This window comes from Pseudochaenichthys georgianus, chromosome 8 (assembly GCF_902827115.2).
Source record: "Pseudochaenichthys georgianus chromosome 8, fPseGeo1.2, whole genome shotgun sequence".
Taxonomy (NCBI): domain Eukaryota; kingdom Metazoa; phylum Chordata; class Actinopteri; order Perciformes; family Channichthyidae; genus Pseudochaenichthys; species Pseudochaenichthys georgianus.
This window is the reverse complement of record NC_047510.2, coordinates 19,392,221-19,411,952: the sequence shown is the minus strand read 5'-3', so window position 1 is coordinate 19,411,952 and position 19,732 is coordinate 19,392,221. Positions and strand designations below refer to the sequence as shown.

The following is a 19,732-nucleotide window of genomic DNA, read 5'->3' as shown; positions in this document are numbered from 1 at the left end:
CATAAGGTCACAACCATAGTAGGGTTACAATATACAATTGTGAATAGTGGATGAGATTTGACCATGCAATAGTCGAATCAGACAAAAGGGGGCAATATTTCGCTGTCAAAAGCTGTGTGCTAGATCCGATATATAACAACAAGGAAGTGACCGACCGACCAGCAGCAGACGACTGCTGTCAAGATGGCACCGAGTGGGCTGAAAGCGGTAGTAGGAGAAAGTAAGTTACACATTCATGTTATCCCTATCTGCTGTAAGAAGTTTATTAAAACTAAAATACGTAGAAAGTTAAGTTAAACGTCACCTATGAGCTCGATAAACTAACGCTCAGCTTTTAGCTCAAAACACTGCTGGAGACGATGGCCACCAAAGGGTTTCTTCCTGTTCCTGTCCCAATGAATTGCGCACCTTACTTTGGTTGATGACATCACTTACCAAGTTATTGTGATAAATTGATATTGTTGTTCTGTATGTGTTTGTAACAGTCTTTGCTGAGGAGAAATGGTTGTTATTGTGATGTTTGACGGATGTAAAAAGAGAAATAGTCGTGGCGTCAGTGACTGGAAATGTTGTGACAGTCAAAGTTGTAGGCTAACGCAAGCTAGCTAATCTAAAGGGAAGTCGGTTAACTTAACTTGTGATGGAATAAATTAACTATTATGTTCTGACATTATACATCAATTAAGTTTTAGAGTAACTTGTATTTCAACATTGAATCATCAGGTCAGGTGTCTTGATAACATGAACAAATAGCTATTGTTTGAATCAGACACAGGTTTATTGCCAAGTAGTTTAACACATAGGCCTACGGGGAATTTGCCTAGGTGTGCAACGTCAATATAAAAAAGTTAATTAATAATACATTGTGTATTCAGAAATATCTACAAACACTATAGCGTTATGGTTATTTACCCTTATACGTTTAAATAACAATTTCAGTATGTTAATGAAGTGATACAGTTGTTCTTAATATATCATCTAAATGTAGCTTATACATTTCTTTACAACATTGGCACAACCTTTTTTCCCATGTCAAATAATGTGAAAACACCCGTCATTCAGAACTCATAAAATCTTCATGTGTTTATAGGCAATATATAATCCACACCTTGCCAGGGATTCAGAGATCAGACAAAAAATGATTTATTTTTTAACTAGGCCTGATGACTAATTTATTTAAGTTTTGGTATGCATTGTGTTTTAGGCGAGATTCGCATCAGGGCAATTGTGGAGGCAGATATTTAGCTAAATTTTTTTAAATTAACAAATACACAGGCGAAGATAAAAAACTGATATGGCTTAAAGGCTGTCTTCTTTAAGCTGGAAAAGCCCCGGCTAAAAGTTGTCATCTTTTCCAGTTCCTTGTGTAGAAATAGATTGGGCATGGCAAGAAAGGAAGTTTGTCATCGCTGGGTCCTAGTAGACATTGTTAAGTTTCTGAATGTATGTTTGTACCATCAAAAAATGTGAGCTTTAGTAACAATTGTTGAGAGGAAGTACCTTAAGACCACATGTGGCTTGGTTTTCTTGTCGAGTCCATCCTGCATTAGGGAGTCACTGCTTTGTTAATATTAAGGAAGTTGAGAAATGACATGTTATCACATTGAGGTAGTTCTTCATTTTTGTGCCACTTCACACACTGTCGTCCTTGTGTGCACTATTAAGACGAGAACAGTTAAGCTGAAGAAGTAAGCTTGCCCGATCCTGGTGATGTGATGATGGCCAAAACAATTGCCAAACTAAATAGAATTTAGTTATGTGGAATAGTGCCTCTTCTCTTTTACCCTGAAGGCTGGTGTTTTATTTTCCGGCATTTTCCGCAAGGTGTTCCACCTCCTGTCACAGCTTTTATACCTTTTTTATAATCTGATCCTCATAAAATGTAATATCAAATCTACAAACAGCATTGCATGGTATTGTCGTATTGGAGTCATTGATACATTTCATACACTTATCTGTTTTACCTAACATTTTTATGTGGGGCAAGAAATTATTGATACTTTGTAATCATATATAAATGCATTTCTTCTCTTCTACAGAAATCCTCAATGGGGTTATCAAAAGTGTGAAAAAGGATGGAGAATGGAAGGTAACAATTTTCCAATAAGAATGAAAAAGTCCCCTGATTTTGTCAAACTGAATTTATAACCCCTGTATATCTCTCACTTCAGGTTCTTATAGTGGATCACATGAGCATGCGAATTCTGTCCTCTTGCTGCAAGATGTCTGACATTCTGGCAGAGGGGGTTACCAGTAAGTATGCAGATAACTAATGTTCATGCATCCTTTTAATAAATTGCATACATGAACGCTCAAACTAAAAACATACAGATATCAGTTCACTTTTTAAGTGATGTTTAAGTTTTGCAAGCCTCATCAAATTGGAATCAGCAATCGAGGAATATTTACAGGTGTCCTGTCTACTTTCACAAAGCTGAACCTTATATGTTGATTGATTTGATCAAAATGAAAAAGATGCAGTCCATACAAAACCATTTTATTTACATAATCTCAATAAAGGTAATTCTATATTTGCACATGTTTTCACCATCCTTATGAAAAAAGAAATGATATGCAAGATAAACAGTATGTTACGCCCTTCTCAGAGTTCCACACACACTGGTTTTCATCTGGCAGATTTTACATTTTGGCATTTATATTTCATTATACATTATAATGATCATGGGTTTTTTGCCGTTGCATATTGATAAAGTCAGATTGTTACAATACAGCTTTATTTATAGAGCACTTTAAACCTCCAGACCAAAGTGCTGTACAGGCAAATAAACAAAACAAAACATACAAAAAGTAACTCAGCTCACACACCATAAAACAAGTAAAAACAATAGACAATTTAAAAGCAACTCTCTAAAAGATGTTAATATGCTAAGGGAAAGAGGTGGGTTTTAAGAAGCGATTTAAAAGCAGGCAGTGTGGCAGCCGGTCTGATGTGCAGGGGCAGATCATTCCACAGTGTGGGAGCCGCTACAGAGAAGCAACGGCCCCCTCTGAGCTTTGACTTGGTTCTGGGCACATTCAGGAGCAGTTGATCCGCTGACCTGAGAGGGCGGTTGGGCGTGAAAGGGTGTAACAGCTCAGAAAGATATGGTGGGGTCATGCCATTTAGGGATTTAAAAGGATTTTGAAATGAATCCTAAAATGTATTGGCAGCCAGTGGAGCGAAGCCAAAATGGGGGAAATGTGGTCATATTTCCGTGTGTCAGTTAAAAGCCTTGCTGCGGCATTTTGCACCTGCTGCAGACGAGCGAGGGAGGACCCACTGACCCCCATGTAGAGAGAGTTACAGTAATCCAGCCGAGTGGTGACAAAGGCGTGGATTACTGTCTCAAACTGCTGTCTGGAGAGAAAAGGTTTTACTTTGGCTAGCTGCCTCAGGTGATAAAAGCTTGTTTTTACCACAGATTTAATCCGACTCAAGTTTTAGTTCACGGTCCATTAATATAATAATAGATTGATTTTGTTAGCACTTTTACAGGTGCTCAAAGTCGCTTTACAAAGATAGTGAAAAGAAAAGAACAACAAATAAATATTTGTTTTAGTTCACGGCCCATTTTAATGCCAAGGTTCGTAATGGTGGTCTTGCTGTACTGAGCCAGGGAACCCAGGTATACAGAAGTGGTGCCAGTGGTGCTACCAAAAACCATTACTTCTGTTTTTCCTTCATTTAGTTTTAGGAAATTGCATGCCATCCAGGCCTTTGTGTTCTCTAGACACTTTAGCAGTGGGCTAATTATATAATAACCCTCCTTCTTTTTTAGTGGGACATCAGCATAGCAGTGGAATGCGATGCCGTGCTTTCTAAATATGGACCCAAGAGGGAGAAAATAGAGGGAGAATAGCAGGGGCCCTAATACTGAGCCCTGTGGGACCCCATACAGGAGTGGAGCAGAGGATGACTCGGAGTCACCAAGGCTGACAGAGAAAGTTCTGTCCTTCAGATATGACCTGAACCATATGACCACCCATCCACTTCTCCAAGCGAGAGATCAGGATGTCATGGTCGACTGTATCGAAAGCAGCAGTTAAGTCAATAAGTAGGAGCACAACGCAGTCCCCAGAGTCAGTAGATAAAAGGATGTCATTAAAGACTCTTAAAAGCGCTGTTTCAGTGCTGTGCATAGTTTTAAAACCGGATTGGAAAACCTCCAGTATGTTGTTCTCTTCCAGAAAAAACATAATTTGACTGTAGACAATCTTCTCCAGGATCTTTGACATAAAAGGCATTTTGGAAATGGGCCTAAAATTAGCCAGAACTGTGGGATCCAGGCTGGGTTTTTTAATACGAGGTTGCACTACTGCATGCTTCAGGTTTTCGGGGACCTTCCCTGAGAGCAGGCTGCTGTTTAAAACTGCCAGCACAGATGGTCCAACAGTGGGGAAAACCTCTTTAAAAAGTCGAGGCGCGACAGGGTCATTTGGAGAACCAGAGGGCTTTAACTTGGAGACAATCTCCTGTACAAAAGACAGAGCTACATGCTCAAACTGATTAAAGACAGCAGAGCACGGTGCAGGAACTGAGGGGTCAATTGCAGGAGCAGAGATTTGAGCTCTAGTGGAGTTTACCTTATTAATGAAAAAGTGAAGAAAATCTTCACAGACCGCGGTAGAGGTCTCCATAGAGCTATTCTGGGGGGCATTAAGGACCAAATCAATAGTCTGGAACAGAACGCGTGGCTTATGACGATTTGACAGAAAGATGTCAGATAAAAGTTTGCTTTTTGCCTCCTTCACAGTGATCTGATAGAAACGCCAACACTCCCTCAACATTTCAAATGAAACTTGCAGTTTGTCCTTTTTCCATTTACGCTCAGCTCTACGGCAATCCTGTCGGACAGCCCGAGTCGTGTCATTTAACCAAGGCTCAGATTTAGTTTTAGGTTGCCTGGTTTTTAAAGGAGCAACAGTGTCTATGGCAGCTTGTTGAGACTGAAGTTCTCTGCTTTCTCCTTTTCAGTTGTGGAGGACATCAATAAACGAAGGGAGCCCATCTCTAGTCTCGAGGCTATTTACTTGATTTCACCCGTGGAGAAGGTAAGCTGTGGAGTTTTTATCTCGGAGATCAATCTGCAATGTTCTGTCGTCACTGGATTTCCAAAACATTTCTACTAATTTGTTTCAATTACAGTCAGTCCGTGCTCTCATTAACGACTTCAAAGATGCTGCCTTAACTTACAAAGCAGCACACATCTTCTTCACTGATAGTAAGATAATCTGTTTGTGTGTGTATACAGTCAGTGTACTCTGCATATTTGCATTTAAATGAAATGGTATACAAACATAGGAAACAGCTTTTCTTAAATGTACGCTGCAAACATTAAAACATTTTATGTATGAATGTAAAAAAAAATGTATTACGAAAAAAGCTATTGCCATTTCTAATTGACCTATGTTTGCTTGCATAGCTTGTCCGGATGGTCTCTTTGCTGAGATTGGGAGATCCAGAGTTTCCAAAATCGTCAAGACTTTAAAAGAGATTAATGTTGCTTTCCTGCCGTATGAGTCTCAGGTGAGATTCTCCGTTTTTACTTTAACAAACCTGGTTATTTTATCCACACTGTCCTTATCCAGTTTTGTTTTAGCTATGTTTTGGTGTGATGTTTGGTGCTGTGCAGCCGGCTTAGGTTTATCAGACATTTTTTCACTTTAACTGCTGCCTACTGAGGCTGTTAATGAAAGAGTCCACACTAAAATGCTTCCCTAGAGCTCTCCGTGATTTACAATGAATGACACCTTTCACAATACACAAAGTAATTTTTCAATGTTAATGTAAAAATATGAATAATGCAGTTATGGTTACATTTAGGCAAACCTCATGCCCTCTCGCCCCGGCAGGTTTTCTCTCTGGATGATCCGTCCTCCATGTTCTCCTTCTATAGTTCTAAGCCAAATGAAGACAAAGGGAAAATGATGGAAATTCTGGCGGAGCAGATTGCAACCCTGTGTGACACACTCAAGGAGTACCCTGCAATCCGTTACCGCAAGTATGGAAGCCCTGCATAAAAGTAGAGTGAAATTAGTTTTCCTCTGAGTTTGTTCATTCAGTTTTATACTTTTCTCTCTTAGGGGACCGGAGGAGAATGCTAGACTGGCTGAAGAGGTCTACCAGCGCCTTACTGCTCACAAAGCAGACAACCCAAGCATGGGAGAGGTTAGGAAGTACTTAGAGCACCAAATTCAAATTCAATTCCAATTCAAAAGTTTTATTGTCATAATTCACATAAGCTACACTGTAGAAATGGCAATGACATTCGTATGACCCGAGCTCCTCCAAAAATGCAACATATATTGTAAAATACAAATAAAAAAACAAAAAATAGTGCACAACAATGATGTCAGGGTGATGTCTACTGTCAGGGTTCCTGCAGGTAACTTTTAAAGTCTTTAAAGACAATTCAAAATGAACTTGTGATATAAAAAAACATCCGGTAACATTGATTCAAATCAAAAGCTTCATCAAGCAGATCTGGAGTGTCAACCTGTTTGAAAATTGATCATAAATGTATTTCTGTTTGGCTTTAGCAAGTCTTTAATATGTCTGGCCTTAAGCAGTAGGGACCCCGACTGTTTTGATTTGATTGTATTCTTAATTTGCATACCGCTTTTTTCTGCAAAATAAATGTTTCCCTGTTAGAGAATACATTTCTGTTGGGATTCTTCTGCTCTTCTCGGTCACATGTTGTGGACGTTCTGTGGTTTCTGACTTTTTTATTTCCCATTGATTATTTTTCTCATGCTTTGCTGGACTTCTCTTCTTTTCTGTCTTTCTTAGCTGACATTTCCTTGCTCCTGAGATGGGTCTTAACAGGCATGTATTATTGTTCTCCTCTTCTCTGCATACATCTGAAATGCCTCCATGTTGTGCTGTCTTACTCTTTATCTTTTCTGTACTTGACTAGTTTCCTGAAATGCTTCCTCATCCTGCATCATACTGTGATATCTATTTATAAAAGCGTATAAGACTTTCACTGCTTGACAGACTTACAAAATGATAACAAGGGGTACAGTTGACTAAGTAAAAATGCATCTATGAAGTCATTTTTATATTTGGTCTGTGTAAGAACATATATTTATGGTTTTTAGGGTGCAGACAAGGCTCGGTCCCAGCTTCTGATTGTCGATCGTGGGTTTGATCCCATCTCACCCATTCTACATGAGTTGACCTTCCAGGCAATGGCGTATGACTTGCTAGACATCAAACAGGACATCTACAGGTGAGTGAACATCGTTTTCTATATTGTACTCATCACATTCAATTTCTCCAAATTCAATTCTGTTTTCCTTTTTTACATTTTTGTAGTTATCAGACAACTGGCATTGGGGATTCAAATAACAGAGAAGTGTTATTGGACGAAGATGATGAGCTCTGGATCCAGCTCAGACACATGCACATTGCTGACGTCACTAAGTAAGTCTGTCACGACTAGATGACAATATCTTCACACAATTTAGTTTAAATGTAACCTTTCCTAAGAATTTCTGGCCATTGTTTTTTTCTTGTTTCTATGTTAACTTAAAAACACACACTTTGCTTTGTATGCACTCGAAGAATTAGCAATTCAATATCATACTTTTGCCATTAAACAAGTATTTGGTTAAGAGTAATGAAAATAGTTATTTAATCATATTCATTAAATCCCTTTTTGTGTGCAGTAATAAAATAAACACTATTTTGTGGCATAATTAAGCCTTACATTTTCCCTTTTTAAATTGATGTTTATAATATGTCAAAACACAAAAGTAAGTGCAGTAATTTTGAGGATTTATGATAAGTACTAGTAACTGTATAATTATAGTTACTTAGGACTGTAATGTTTTTAAATATAACATAAAACTGAGTTACACTTTGGCTTCTTAGTAATATTGTTACGTAATAATAACATGTATTTCTGCATAAGGTGACTCATCATTCTCAAAACCCTTTGTTGCAGGAAAGTGACAGAGCTTCTTCGCTCCTTTTGTGAGAGCAAGAGAATGTGCACTGACAATGTGAGTGTTGCTGGCTGTACTCTCATGACGGATGTTCATAATATGACATATCTGTTATGTTATAATGAATTTTGTTTACATTTTTTCTATTTCAGTCCAACATAAAAGATCTCTCTCAAATGTTAAAGAAGATGCCACAGTACCAAAAGGAGCTGAGCATGGTGAGTGTGACAAAGATAAACCAGCCCCTCACGATGAGTATTATTGTCTGATATCTATTTTTCTATTGTAAAGCAGGTACACTCGAAGAAAAATTATTTTAGGAATATACATATCATTGAGTTATTTTCTTCCTCAATCACTATTTTGAACATATTACGACCACTGCTGACAGTATATTTAAAAGCTTGTTTGAACAAATCTTTATTTACAACTAAATTATTAACACTTGTAGTTAATTGGACTTTACATTGACTGTCCATCACAACATTAGTCCTCAAATTGCTCCAAACATTTTCTATTTCATATCTGAGTTGCCAGTCTTGCCGTAGCTTAGAAGTGTTTTATTGGTTTTGTGAATCACATGATTTGGTTTTAACCTCAAATTCATTCATGAATAAATAATCCTTACTTATTTTCCTTCACAGTACTCTACTCACTTGCACCTTGCCGAGGCTTGTATGAAGAAATTCAAGGCGTCTATCGATAAGCTTTGTGAAGTGGAACAGGTTGGTACTCTTGTCGAGTGTGAAAGTGAAATTCATTATCTTTTGGAAGGTTTAATCGACATATAGACTCTGAGCTATTAGGCCATACAAATACTCACATTGATGTATTTTCTTCACTTACACTGGAGGTCCAGTTCATTTTAATCCACATTAGTATGGCAATACATAGGGTGAAGTTACACTTCCGTCCTGTACAAAGTCGGAGGTATAAATAGAAACATGATGAGTCTCCCTTGATCCCTGAAGATAAAAGCACCCATAGATTACCTTTTTAGTCTGTATTCTTGAAATTTGCCTGTTCATGCTTTGTTGGATAAACATCCTTTCAGTCAGTTCATTTCAGAATGACTGTCTCACCCCCTAAGCATGATAAGTGACCTCTACAGGGTGGCATATTTATTTATAGCTTCACTGATCTTACATTTTGTAAGAGAATCATACAATCACATAGGAAGCTCTGGAATGGACATCCATATATCAACAGAAATGCAAAGGAAGTCATTACTGAGTGGAAAGGCCTTTAATGACACGTGATATATGTACTGCTTGGCAATGTGGAAATCCTTTCATCAACATGAGACTGGGATAAGGCCCAGGTTCAGACCATCAGCAAGCTCCTGTGTGTTGTTTTTATGAGCCACACATGCTTTGTCGCCCTGAGGGGGGGGGTACTCTGCCCCACAATGTCAATCTGCGCATGGTTGTAGCATTTAGAAATGCAAGTGTTTATGGAGCCTTTTTAAATAAGTCTATCACTACACTAATGGATTGACAGCATGTCTGAAAGCTGCCTCATTAATCCAAAAGGCATGTCTTGGCTCAAAGATTGAAGGTGGGATCCAAACGGCAATGGCTCTCTGTCAGCTGTTGTTTGTTTTAGTGCTGTACATTGTTTGGGCAATACATATGTATGTGTGTAACGTTATGAACTAAATGATGTGATGTATTTTTATGTGCTCTTGTAGCCACTCTCTAGTTTAATTTGCTCACAAAAAGTGTTGATTGACCTTTTAGGCTGTGTCACAATTCACCATGGAGCTTGACAAGAGTTTTTACGTAGGTCATTAAAGGGATATCCCAGAGTTAAAAGTGAGTAATAACGCCCATTCTAGGAAAGAGTCAGATTCAATTTTCTTCTGTTCAGTGACTATTTAAAAATTCATTATGAGACTATTGTAGAGCAGTTTACAGCATATGTACCAACTTGTAAGACTATACAGAACTTGTGAGGTAAGTAAAGTTTAAAAGGCAGGTCATCCTCCTGTGTCAGCTGCCCTGTGAGTCGTGTGTCAGCTGATTAAAGTTAATTGAGATGCCAGTTAAAGTTAATGGTCAACCACCATGTTGTTATTCACAGGACTTGGCAATGGGAGCAAATGCAGAAGGGGAACCTCTTAAGGATGCCATGAAGAGCATTGTTCCTGTGCTCCTCAACAATGAAATTGAGGTCTATGACAAAATCCGCATCATACTGCTCTACATATTCCACAAGAAAAAAGGTGCGTCCTTGTCCAAATCTTTTCTTTTTGGACTAATTCAACATTTTTAACCATTAATTAGAAGCTTTGATAATAAGTGTAAAGCAGACAATTGAGTGTTATCATTGCCTTCACTGTTTTATCTTTTTTTATCGATATAGGCATTGGGGAGGAGAACCTTACCAAGCTCATCCAGCACGCAAACATACAGGCCGACAGCAACATCATCACCAACCTGCAGAACCTGGGCTGTAACCTGATAGCTGGGGTGAATTTCTTCATTAGTTTGGTTATATTCTCAAACATCATTTTTCCTCAGTTTTTGTTATATACCTCGTATTGTCTGTTAGGGCCGCAATGCAGGGAACACGCTGCCAGATCGGAAAGAGCGCACGGAGAGCACGTACCAGCTCTCTAGATGGACACCCATCATGAAAGACGTCATGGAGGTAGTAGTAAAGCCAAAGCCATTAGATTCCTGATGTTGCTGACACAGCTTTTCTCTGCGTTTTACTCTATCTGTGTTTCTCGATTGCAGAATGCCATAGACGACAAACTGGACCGAAAGCAGTGGCCCTTCCTCTCTGACCCAGCTCCCATCAACACAACTCAGACTGCAGTCAGGTGGGTGGAAACAGAAGATAAATATCTAAATATATTATCATCAAAAATATCCTCAAATATGAAGTAACTTGGAGAATCGGAGGTTGAAACCCTCTTTATTGGTCACACATGTTCATGTACAGAACACAAGGTGAACATTTTTCTCTGCTTTTTACCCATCCTAGTACTAGGAGCAGTGGGCAGCTATTGTACAGCGCCTGTTACTTAATTACAGTTTTATAAATCAGTCATATTGAATTTCTTTGTATTCCAAGGAAAATGTAGTATTTTTGTGTTTTAGTTTTTGTATAAGCAAACATATTAACTGGGATAGACAGAATAATTTTGTCAAATAAAAGCTTTTATCCCTGTAACTGAGTTGGAGTCAGGCTTGTGTCATAGGCAGCTGAAAAGATGAAATGAATCAAGTTGTGCTTAGCCTACTCTCTAATCCGCCGGGGAATGCCTGTCATGGTGATGGTGCTTATACAAACCACTCTAATGGACCTGGGTTCACTCATAATCTCTATAATGCACCGTGCTCGTGTCCTTCCTTTCTAGCAAAGTGCAGAATTAATAGAGTAGTCATTAATATTAACAGTAGTATGTACTCTTGAAGGGCTATTTTGGGCTGGCAATACAGAACCGGACATAGCAGTTGGTAAAGAGGTTACATAATGACACACATTAACAGAGATAGTGTGTAAAGCCCTTCTCTGTTTGTGACGGAGACATTTGCTTCTAGACTGAGAAAAGTTGGGCGCTCTGACTCTGTTCAATTGATTTATAGGATTTTTCCATACATTTTTTAATGATATAATGCTATTAGTAGTTTCTATAATTGGATTATTGATTGATTACAGTGTAATATAATTGACATTTACAAACAAGCCCTACCTTTAATAAAAATGACATGTTTGATTCTTTTACAGCAGTGCACGTTTTGGACACTGGCACAAAAATAAATCTCCGACAGAATATCGCACTGGCCCTCGGCTGATTATATTTGTGATCGGTGGAGTGTCTCAATCGGAGATGCGCTCCGCCTATGAAGTCACTCGAGTCACTGATGGGAAATGGGAAGTGCTAATTGGTGAGAATCGATATTGAAAAGGCCACAATTCTGTATCCCAACAATTCAAGGTTGAGCCTTTTTAGTATTAATATCACTTTCTCCTTGACAGGGTCTTCTCACATCCTGACTCCAACAAGCTTCCTCGATGACCTGAAGAGTCTGGACCAAGTTCCTAATCCTGATAGTTAGATAGTTCACCTGAAACGGGTGTTTATACACTGGAATAAGGGTTTAGTCCTGCATTTGAGAGGCTGGTTACTTGCATTCTGTCGTAGCATCTTCCACGTCTGAAGTGAAGCATGGGGAGGAATCTTAGCTGTAGCCATGAATGGAAACATTTGTGATTCTTTGTTTTGTTTTAGAAAACTATTTGTATTAGTTTGTTGTAAATGGGGTTCCGTATGCTACTGTGATTAAAATTATATAAAATATTTAACTAGATAGAATTAATATTTAGATTATTTAACTGTTGTGATTCAAATTCTTATTTTTGTTACTACAATATATGATTTCCCTAATTTGTGTAAAAAAATTGCAGCACTCCCACAAAACCTGACCATCTCACACCAAAAATCAATCAATATATTTTGACTTGACTATAAGTCTGAAGTATGTATCGTATATTCAGTGTGAAGTGCCTTTTTCCCCCGTTTGTGGTCAATTAATCTCAGAATGTAATATCTCCACTGCTGTTTTATGAAGGCTTGAATGTTTACCATATTCTTTAATATATTGCTGGGAGCAAGTGTGATGGCTGTGTTTCTTTTATTGTTGAAAAATGAGTAATACAATAAACATGATATCAACTTTAAATTGTCTTGTGAAGACATCTAGAATCATTTTAATCTGCATAACATTTGTTTCAAATATTTGATCAACTAATGCTCCATTTTATCAACGTTCTTATCCCAAAATCAGGAAATCATTGTGGAGATCTTTTAACTTTAATAGCTCATTCAACCACATGTACACATGCTCTCTTAATATCCTTACTTTTAAGATGATATACTTTAATTTGTTGTGTGTGAATATTTATGTAATGTGTGATCAATGTAGGCTGAAAACATCTTATCCCCCCTTTGACTTTAAATGAGTTAAGCTTTGACCAATCAGTGTTTTGACATGTACTTTTCTTAAGAACAATTGTATATATCAAGATTAGATTGATATCTAACGATAGTTGCGACTGTTTTCTTAATATCACAACATGGGCATATTGTTCTTGCTATATATACCGACAATGTTTGGCCTTCAAAATGAAAATATGAACTCAAAGTACATGGTTAGATTGGAAGCAGGAATATGTAAACCAACAGTTGAAAAGATCATGTCTCTCCATGTCGAGGATTATGTTTTCATCTGGGATTACACAACCGGAGCACTGGCTTGGGTTTTAATGGCAATGGGTTAATACTTAGGACTTAACTCTGTTTAAAAGCAGCAACCAAGCTTTATTCAGTACATATCTGGAGGTGCATCAGGTTAAACATTTTCCATTGCACATAGTCGGATTGAATAGGTTCTCTTTCACTTACAGCAAGTACGTTTGTCTAACTTGCTGTTCTGTTAAACATTTGATTGAGTTTTCAGTAGACACTTTCTCTTTTTCGGTTTATTGTTCATGATGGCAGCTGCTGGAGTGGACTCGAAATCAGAAGCTACAAACAATGTGCTGGTAAGACCTTTACAGCCTATCATTCATTCCCGTGCTTTGAAGTTTGTGTCCATTTTGCTGTCAGTGCTTTTTTGTTAGCTTTATATTTTTGACTGATATTTCCAAGTAATCTTTTTAGAATCTGTTGAAAGCTTATTATGTTGTTGTAGATAATATTCTGATATTACATCTAAGATTCAAGTGGCTGATGTTCAGCAGGAAGCCGGAGAATATGGGCAGATCAACAACATAATGAGTTACTCTCAGCGTGGACGAATGGATGAACAGCGTTGCTCCTTGAGTCCTCTTAAAACGGAACCAGTCAAAACTACAGCTCCAGGTTTGGACAGCAAAGACTACTGCATTTTACATGATGTTATTTGAAGATTGATTGTTGATTGTTGATTGTTTCACATCTGCTCCCAAACAGAATCACACTTTGGGGGACAACACCTTGTTGAACTCGGAATGTCATTGCCAGGGTTTCACCTTCAGGTAGACAACCAGTTTAGAGGGCTTGGTACATACACCTGCATATGTGTTTTGATAGATCCAAAAACTGAACTACGCCAAATATTACCTTTTTTTTCAGGCACCTATTAATAATAACCACCATGGCTCTGCACCTCAGATTTCTTTGACAGAGAGCACTCCAAATCTAAACAGGAAGATTCTGTTCACACCAGACAACCAATTACAAGTTAACTGTCAGCGTGAACGCAGCGCTTCTATAAAGGTTTGTTCTATCTTTCTGGTTACTTAAATGAATGCATGTTTCTTCTAATGACAATTTTGACTATGGTTTGCATTATTAAATGTTGTGAGTTCCTCATTTGGTCAAATCTTAATCTCACATTTTTGTCCAATAGGAACAAACACCTGATGAACAGCAGAAGTTCATCAATATGATCAGCGGTGCCCAGCGTGGACGCATGGACGACCAAAGCTGTTCCTTTGATCCCAGCAAGAGTGCACCATGCACACCGAAACACAGAGTCCAACAGCCTGCTGCAAGTATGTCAAACAACTGGCTGTATCCATAAAGTCTCTTTAAACACATCTAGAAATGCATTCTTATTCTGGAAACTTCTTCTTACCGACAAATCTGACAAGTTGTGTTTTCATTTTTCAAAGTTGATTGTCTATAGAGTTGCATAACATTTTCACATTTAATCGTGTTAGGTGCGGATCCTGAAATGTTGTTAAGCCTCTTGGCCAACACTCAAAGCCGACAACTCGACGATCAGCCTGTGTCTCTTCCATCTTTACCAGGATTACAAAACATAGAGGCCCCATCTACTGCAGGGGGAGACTCAAGCTACTTGTGTTTCATGGTCTCTAAAGTTCAGGCAAGTAGTTTTCTTATTTAAATGAAAAATATTTTAAATTCTTTATAGCAATAGATCAACATACTAAAATACTTTAGATCAGGGGCGGTTCCAGGGGGGGACCAACAGGGGCCAGTGTTTATTGGAACTAAATCAATTCAGAGATCCGGATGCACACTGGAGAATACACTGTTAATTACCTTATAAAAGCAAATACTGTTTATGTTTTTTTATTAAATTGTCACTTAAAGTTACTAAAACAAATACTCTAAATGAAAAAATATACTGAAACAAAGGACTGTAACTTACATTTACTAAAACAAATACCTTTACAAAAACAAATGCCAATTACTGTATTTTATGTTTATTTCACACCATTACTTTATACTGTCTTTGTCTTTTTAACCCGCTTTTATTGTGCCCCTCTCATGAAATAACTGGCCCCAGCCTGGCCCCCCCCAGTAAAATTGGTCTAGGACCGCCACTGCTTTAGATGTTGCAAATATGAAACCTTAATGGGGAAAAAACAAATAACTGAAATGTGATTTATTGTAGCAGCCATTACAGAGATGTTTGAATGTACAGTAATATGTTTCAAAAGCATGTTGAAAGCTGAAATATCTAATTTGTATGCGTGGCTTTCACAGATAAGTTAAAATCACATTCTTACAGAAAGCTGTTGTTCTACCTTTTGTTGTCAAATAAGTGTGCCTCCTGATCCAAAATGCTGAGAAATCTTACTCTTGTACATTTTCAGGGTTCCAGAATGGATGAGCAAAGGTGCTCACTACCAAAAATCCCGCCCACGGAGACCAGGTGTTCAACGAATAAGAACACATTGGGGACTGGTTCAGGCCCTACACGTTCAGCCTCATTCAGCCCCGGCTCAGAAATAGAACAACAAAAGAATAAAGTAAAAGCATCTCAAAAACAGCTACAGGCTCAAGTCAGTGTGATCATTTGTAACTTCAAAAGTAAATTACATTATATTGAAACAATGAGATCAATGTTGACCATTTGTTTTTGCATCTAATTTATTTTCCAGATTTATTTATTTATTGACATACATCCTTTCTGTTAACCTTTCACCCATCTAGGCCTTGACTCCATGTGAACAGAACTATCTTTGTTCCTTGATGGGTAATTCCCAACGTGGGCGAATGGATGAACAGCGATGTGTCTTAAATGCTACTCCCAAGTCCACACCCGATATAAATGCCAGTCAGAGCACTGTTCCAAAAGGTTTGAGCACAAACATGTTTGTCTTGCTGTTTTTATTCTTGCATTTAATTTTATAATAATATAGTTTCATTGCTCTTACATGTTAAACTCTTGTTTACCTATTTGAATGTACAGCTAATATCTCTTGTTTTTTAATCCCAGGTCCAAATTTGGAAAATCTCTTCAGCCTGCTGTCCAACTCTCAGGGCCGACGGCTTGATGACCAGCGAGCATCTCTTCCTTCTTTAGGGATACAGAATGGAGGTACCACCTCAACATCAACTGCTTCAGAGAGGGATGCCAGCCACTTGTGCTACATGGTCTCCAAAGCCCAGGTTTGCCCCATACATAATATGTTGTAAAGCCCATTGTGTAAATGTTTTGGCATTTTTTTAAATGTTGTTCTACAAAGTCTTGACGCGTTTTTTTTTGCACATGTAGAATATGTTCAACAGCGCTTCCAAGTGTTTTGCTCAAACATTATCATGATGAATCCTATATTCCTCCCACAGGGCTCAAGGATGGATGGACAGAGATGTTCTGCACCCTTCCTAAATATCGGAACCCCATCTACTCAAAAAATAAATAATCCCAGTTCAAGCACATCTGATTTGACTCTCAAAAGGTCTTTGTCCTTCAGCCGTTTCGAACATCAGAAGGTGAGACATCATGTTGCCCATTACAGTGATGAAAGCTTTGCCCTTACACTCTGCTACTATCAAATATGGATATTAAGCAAAACATTAAAGGTCACCTATTATGCAAAATCCACGTTTTCATGTCTTTTATACATGAACACTTTTTGTCCTGATCCATTTACATAAAAACCTGTCTGAAAATTAGCTGATCAGATGTTGGCCACTTTATGATGTCATAACGATTTTTGGGGTTGTGTAACCATTAGCCAATAACCAACCAAGGTAACCCCCCCCCCCCCTTATCAATCACCTGAATCTCCTCCGAGAGCACCATTGTGTTCTTTTTCACCAAATATCTGTCAGAGGGGCGTGGGGAGTGGCTCCTTATTTTCATCTAAAGTAACAGACAGAGAATCAGCACTTTTGAAACAGGGCTGAAACAGAGGGGATTATGGGATGCTACAATGATCTGTTTGGTATTTCGAGCCAAACACTTCAGAGACATGTTTTGTATATCTGAGACCTATCATTTATTCATGAAAAACAGTAAAATAGGGGACCTTTAATATGATATAAATTCTGAATATTCAGACTTTTAAATAAAAAGGGGTGATTGTTATCCTTTAATCCTCATTTTGAGTTGCGATCTTTATTGTCTAAGATGTTTGAGTTGTTCTGCTACTTATTGATTTTCTTTAAATGTTTTTTAGGAGGCATCTCCATCTGAACAGAAACAGTTCTTGAAAATGATGAGTCATGCACAAGGCGGGCGAATGGAAGAGCAGCGTTGCTCTTTAGAGCCCAGCAGAAGCACACATGCCACTCCCACACACAATGGAAGAGCTTTAAATAGACTCCCTTCAGGTCAGGAAAAACACACAGGGCAAGGTTAAGCATGTGTTTACGCTCTATGAAATGTCTCTGAAATAACTCCTGTCTCTCCATAACAGGTGCAAAGGCGGGTGACTTCTTTGAAGTCATTACTTCCAGTCAGAGTTATCGGCTAGACGATCAGCGTGTTGCACTTCCTCCCCTGTCAGAGAAAAGTCGAAATTCTGGAAGAAAAGACAATGGTAGCAATCCGAAGGATGGACCAGTAAGTTACACAACATTTACATTATTGAAGGCTCAAACATATTATTTCCAGGTATTGCTAAATGTAATGTTGATATGGAATATACAGTATTTGCACTATCTTTATTTTTGTAAAGAAAAGGTGTGATTAAGAGAAGTGAAAAAATATAAGGTATTTGACATGGAAATATTTGCTCAATAAGGGCCCTTATTACCTTATACATCACAGCGGGTTTATAGCAGAATAATTGACAGCTCAACTGCCTTTTAATTATTATTCTTTTATTTTTTCCTGCTAGACTTCACCACGTATCATTGTTGCTGAAAGTACAACAACATCAAGGAAGGGTTTTTCTAAACCCACCCATCAAATGGCTCATGCAGAATACGAGTCTTCCGAATGCCTACCTAAATCTGCTTCATTTACCCAAGAGACAGCTTATCAGAAGAAGCTACATTCCCCAGGACAGGTACATTATTAACCTTGATTATGGCAGTGTTTGATTTTATTGGGAGTTATTGCACGGAGAAGAAAAATGTATTAATATGTTTGATTTGTAATAAGCAGAGCTGACGTCAATAGTTTACATGCATTTACCAATCCTATGGATTCCCAAACCGTTGGAAAGTAAAGAAATCGAACTTGTTTCAGTTAAACTTTTAATGATATAAATGACCGTATCCTACATCAGTTAATTGTTTCAGTTTAGTTAAATACTTCGATATCTTGCTGCTTTCAAGTTATAAAGTATTTGAACTGTTATTGTGGTTGGCCACTAATACATTTAAATAAGAGTTCCTGTACCAATTTATACAAAACAATGAATGACATGATTTTTTCCCCTACAGGTGACAGTTAGTGTGTCCATGAGCTTTACACCAGAGTTGGTAAGATACAGCTTGTGTAGATTTTTAGCCTATTGTTAAGATTATTGTCTGAATAAAAGATGCATGCCTTCATCTATGCTTATTTGACTCTCATCTGGTAAAGGTACATAATAATATGGACCAACCATGCACATTCCCAGAGGTCTTCCTCACTCTAAGAGCTCCTGGAGACAACCTTGTGATCCCTCTGAGCCCAGCACCTGGCAGATCCCTGTCCTTCAACTTAAACCTTGTCCCTAAAGAAGATGTCCAGTACGAGCATTGCTCTTCATGCCATGCAAGTCCCAGAAGAGCCTACTCAAGGCCTTCATCTCCCAACCCACATGAACAGAGGAGCATGGCCAGCCCCTTGAGTCCAGATGAAAACTGCTTCTCTCGGATTGAGAAGGTTCACACAGCTCAGCTGCAGAAGGGAATGGCTCGAGGAGGACAGAAATGTAAAGGGGAGCCAGCGAAAGGGAGGGAAAAGGCAGACCAGGGAAAGGGAGGTGGCAAGAAAGATAGACAGGTTGGTGGCAATAAAAAATAGTCAGGTCAGCCACCTTGTAAATGATATAGTGTAGGAATTTGTTAAATGGTTTGGAAAATAATCGAATGAACAATGTTTATAAAATCTGTAGTGTTAAGTTTATTAACATTATTTAGTTTATTTTTTAAGGACAGCTTATTTGTCTAGCCATTTTTATTTTATTTTTGTTGTTTGCTGGTTCAATGTTCCATAAACATATACATGGTTTACTTGTTTCTAGCACAGTTGTCTGAGTGGGTTGTTTTTGCTTTGTTTTTTCAATGATAATGCTTTTAATACATTTAATGATAATACTGTTTGAGCAGCTTATCATAGGAGAGAGATGTTAGGTTGTTTGGAATTAAACCCATTGCTCTGTAAAACTTCAATAAAAACAGATATACCTACATTTAAATTTATGTTTGCACTTGGTTAGTGAAACAACTGTCTTTGGCCTATTTGTGACATTTTACATAACTAAAGCTAGTTTTTAATCATGTAAAATTAACTACAACAGCATCAGCACTAAGTCGTCAGTGAGGTCTTTGTTTTGACCCACAGGGTTTAACACAGTTTCCTGTTAGAGTTTT

The 19,732-nt window shown here is 38.1% G+C and overlaps 2 protein-coding genes across 3 annotated transcripts; both read left to right on the top strand.

Moving 5' to 3' along the window:
• Positions 1–131: 131 nt before the first annotated feature.
• Positions 132–12,644, top strand: stxbp2 (syntaxin binding protein 2). 2 transcript variants are annotated; one of them, XM_034088562.1, is made up of 19 exons: positions 132–220; positions 2,040–2,089; positions 2,172–2,253; positions 4,976–5,052; positions 5,147–5,222; positions 5,424–5,527; positions 5,854–6,002; positions 6,085–6,169; positions 7,102–7,232; positions 7,319–7,426; positions 7,950–8,007; positions 8,103–8,168; positions 8,595–8,675; positions 10,033–10,174; positions 10,315–10,421; positions 10,504–10,602; positions 10,692–10,777; positions 11,692–11,849; positions 11,941–12,644. In XM_034088562.1, the coding sequence occupies exons 1-19, from the start codon at positions 184–186 to the stop codon at positions 12,018–12,020; spliced, it is 1,776 nt and encodes a 591-aa protein (XP_033944453.1). In that variant the 5' UTR covers positions 132–183; the 3' UTR covers positions 12,021–12,644. The 2 variants fall into 2 exon arrangements, with proteins under 2 accessions (XP_033944453.1, XP_033944452.1); XM_034088561.1 differs by having other exon boundaries at positions 11,689–11,849.
• Positions 12,645–13,467: 823 nt separating this feature from the next.
• On the top strand, positions 13,468–19,512 carry LOC117450663 (uncharacterized). Its single transcript, XM_034088553.2, has 15 exons — positions 13,468–13,506; positions 13,702–13,825; positions 13,916–13,980; positions 14,078–14,221; positions 14,355–14,499; positions 14,668–14,834; positions 15,571–15,759; positions 15,911–16,055; positions 16,197–16,369; positions 16,547–16,693; positions 17,383–17,536; positions 17,623–17,768; positions 18,046–18,216; positions 18,596–18,634; positions 18,738–19,512. The coding sequence occupies exons 2-15, from the start codon at positions 13,738–13,740 to the stop codon at positions 19,161–19,163; spliced, it is 2,199 nt and encodes a 732-aa protein (XP_033944444.1). The 5' UTR covers positions 13,468–13,506; positions 13,702–13,737; the 3' UTR covers positions 19,164–19,512.
• Positions 19,513–19,732: the final 220 nt, after the last annotated feature.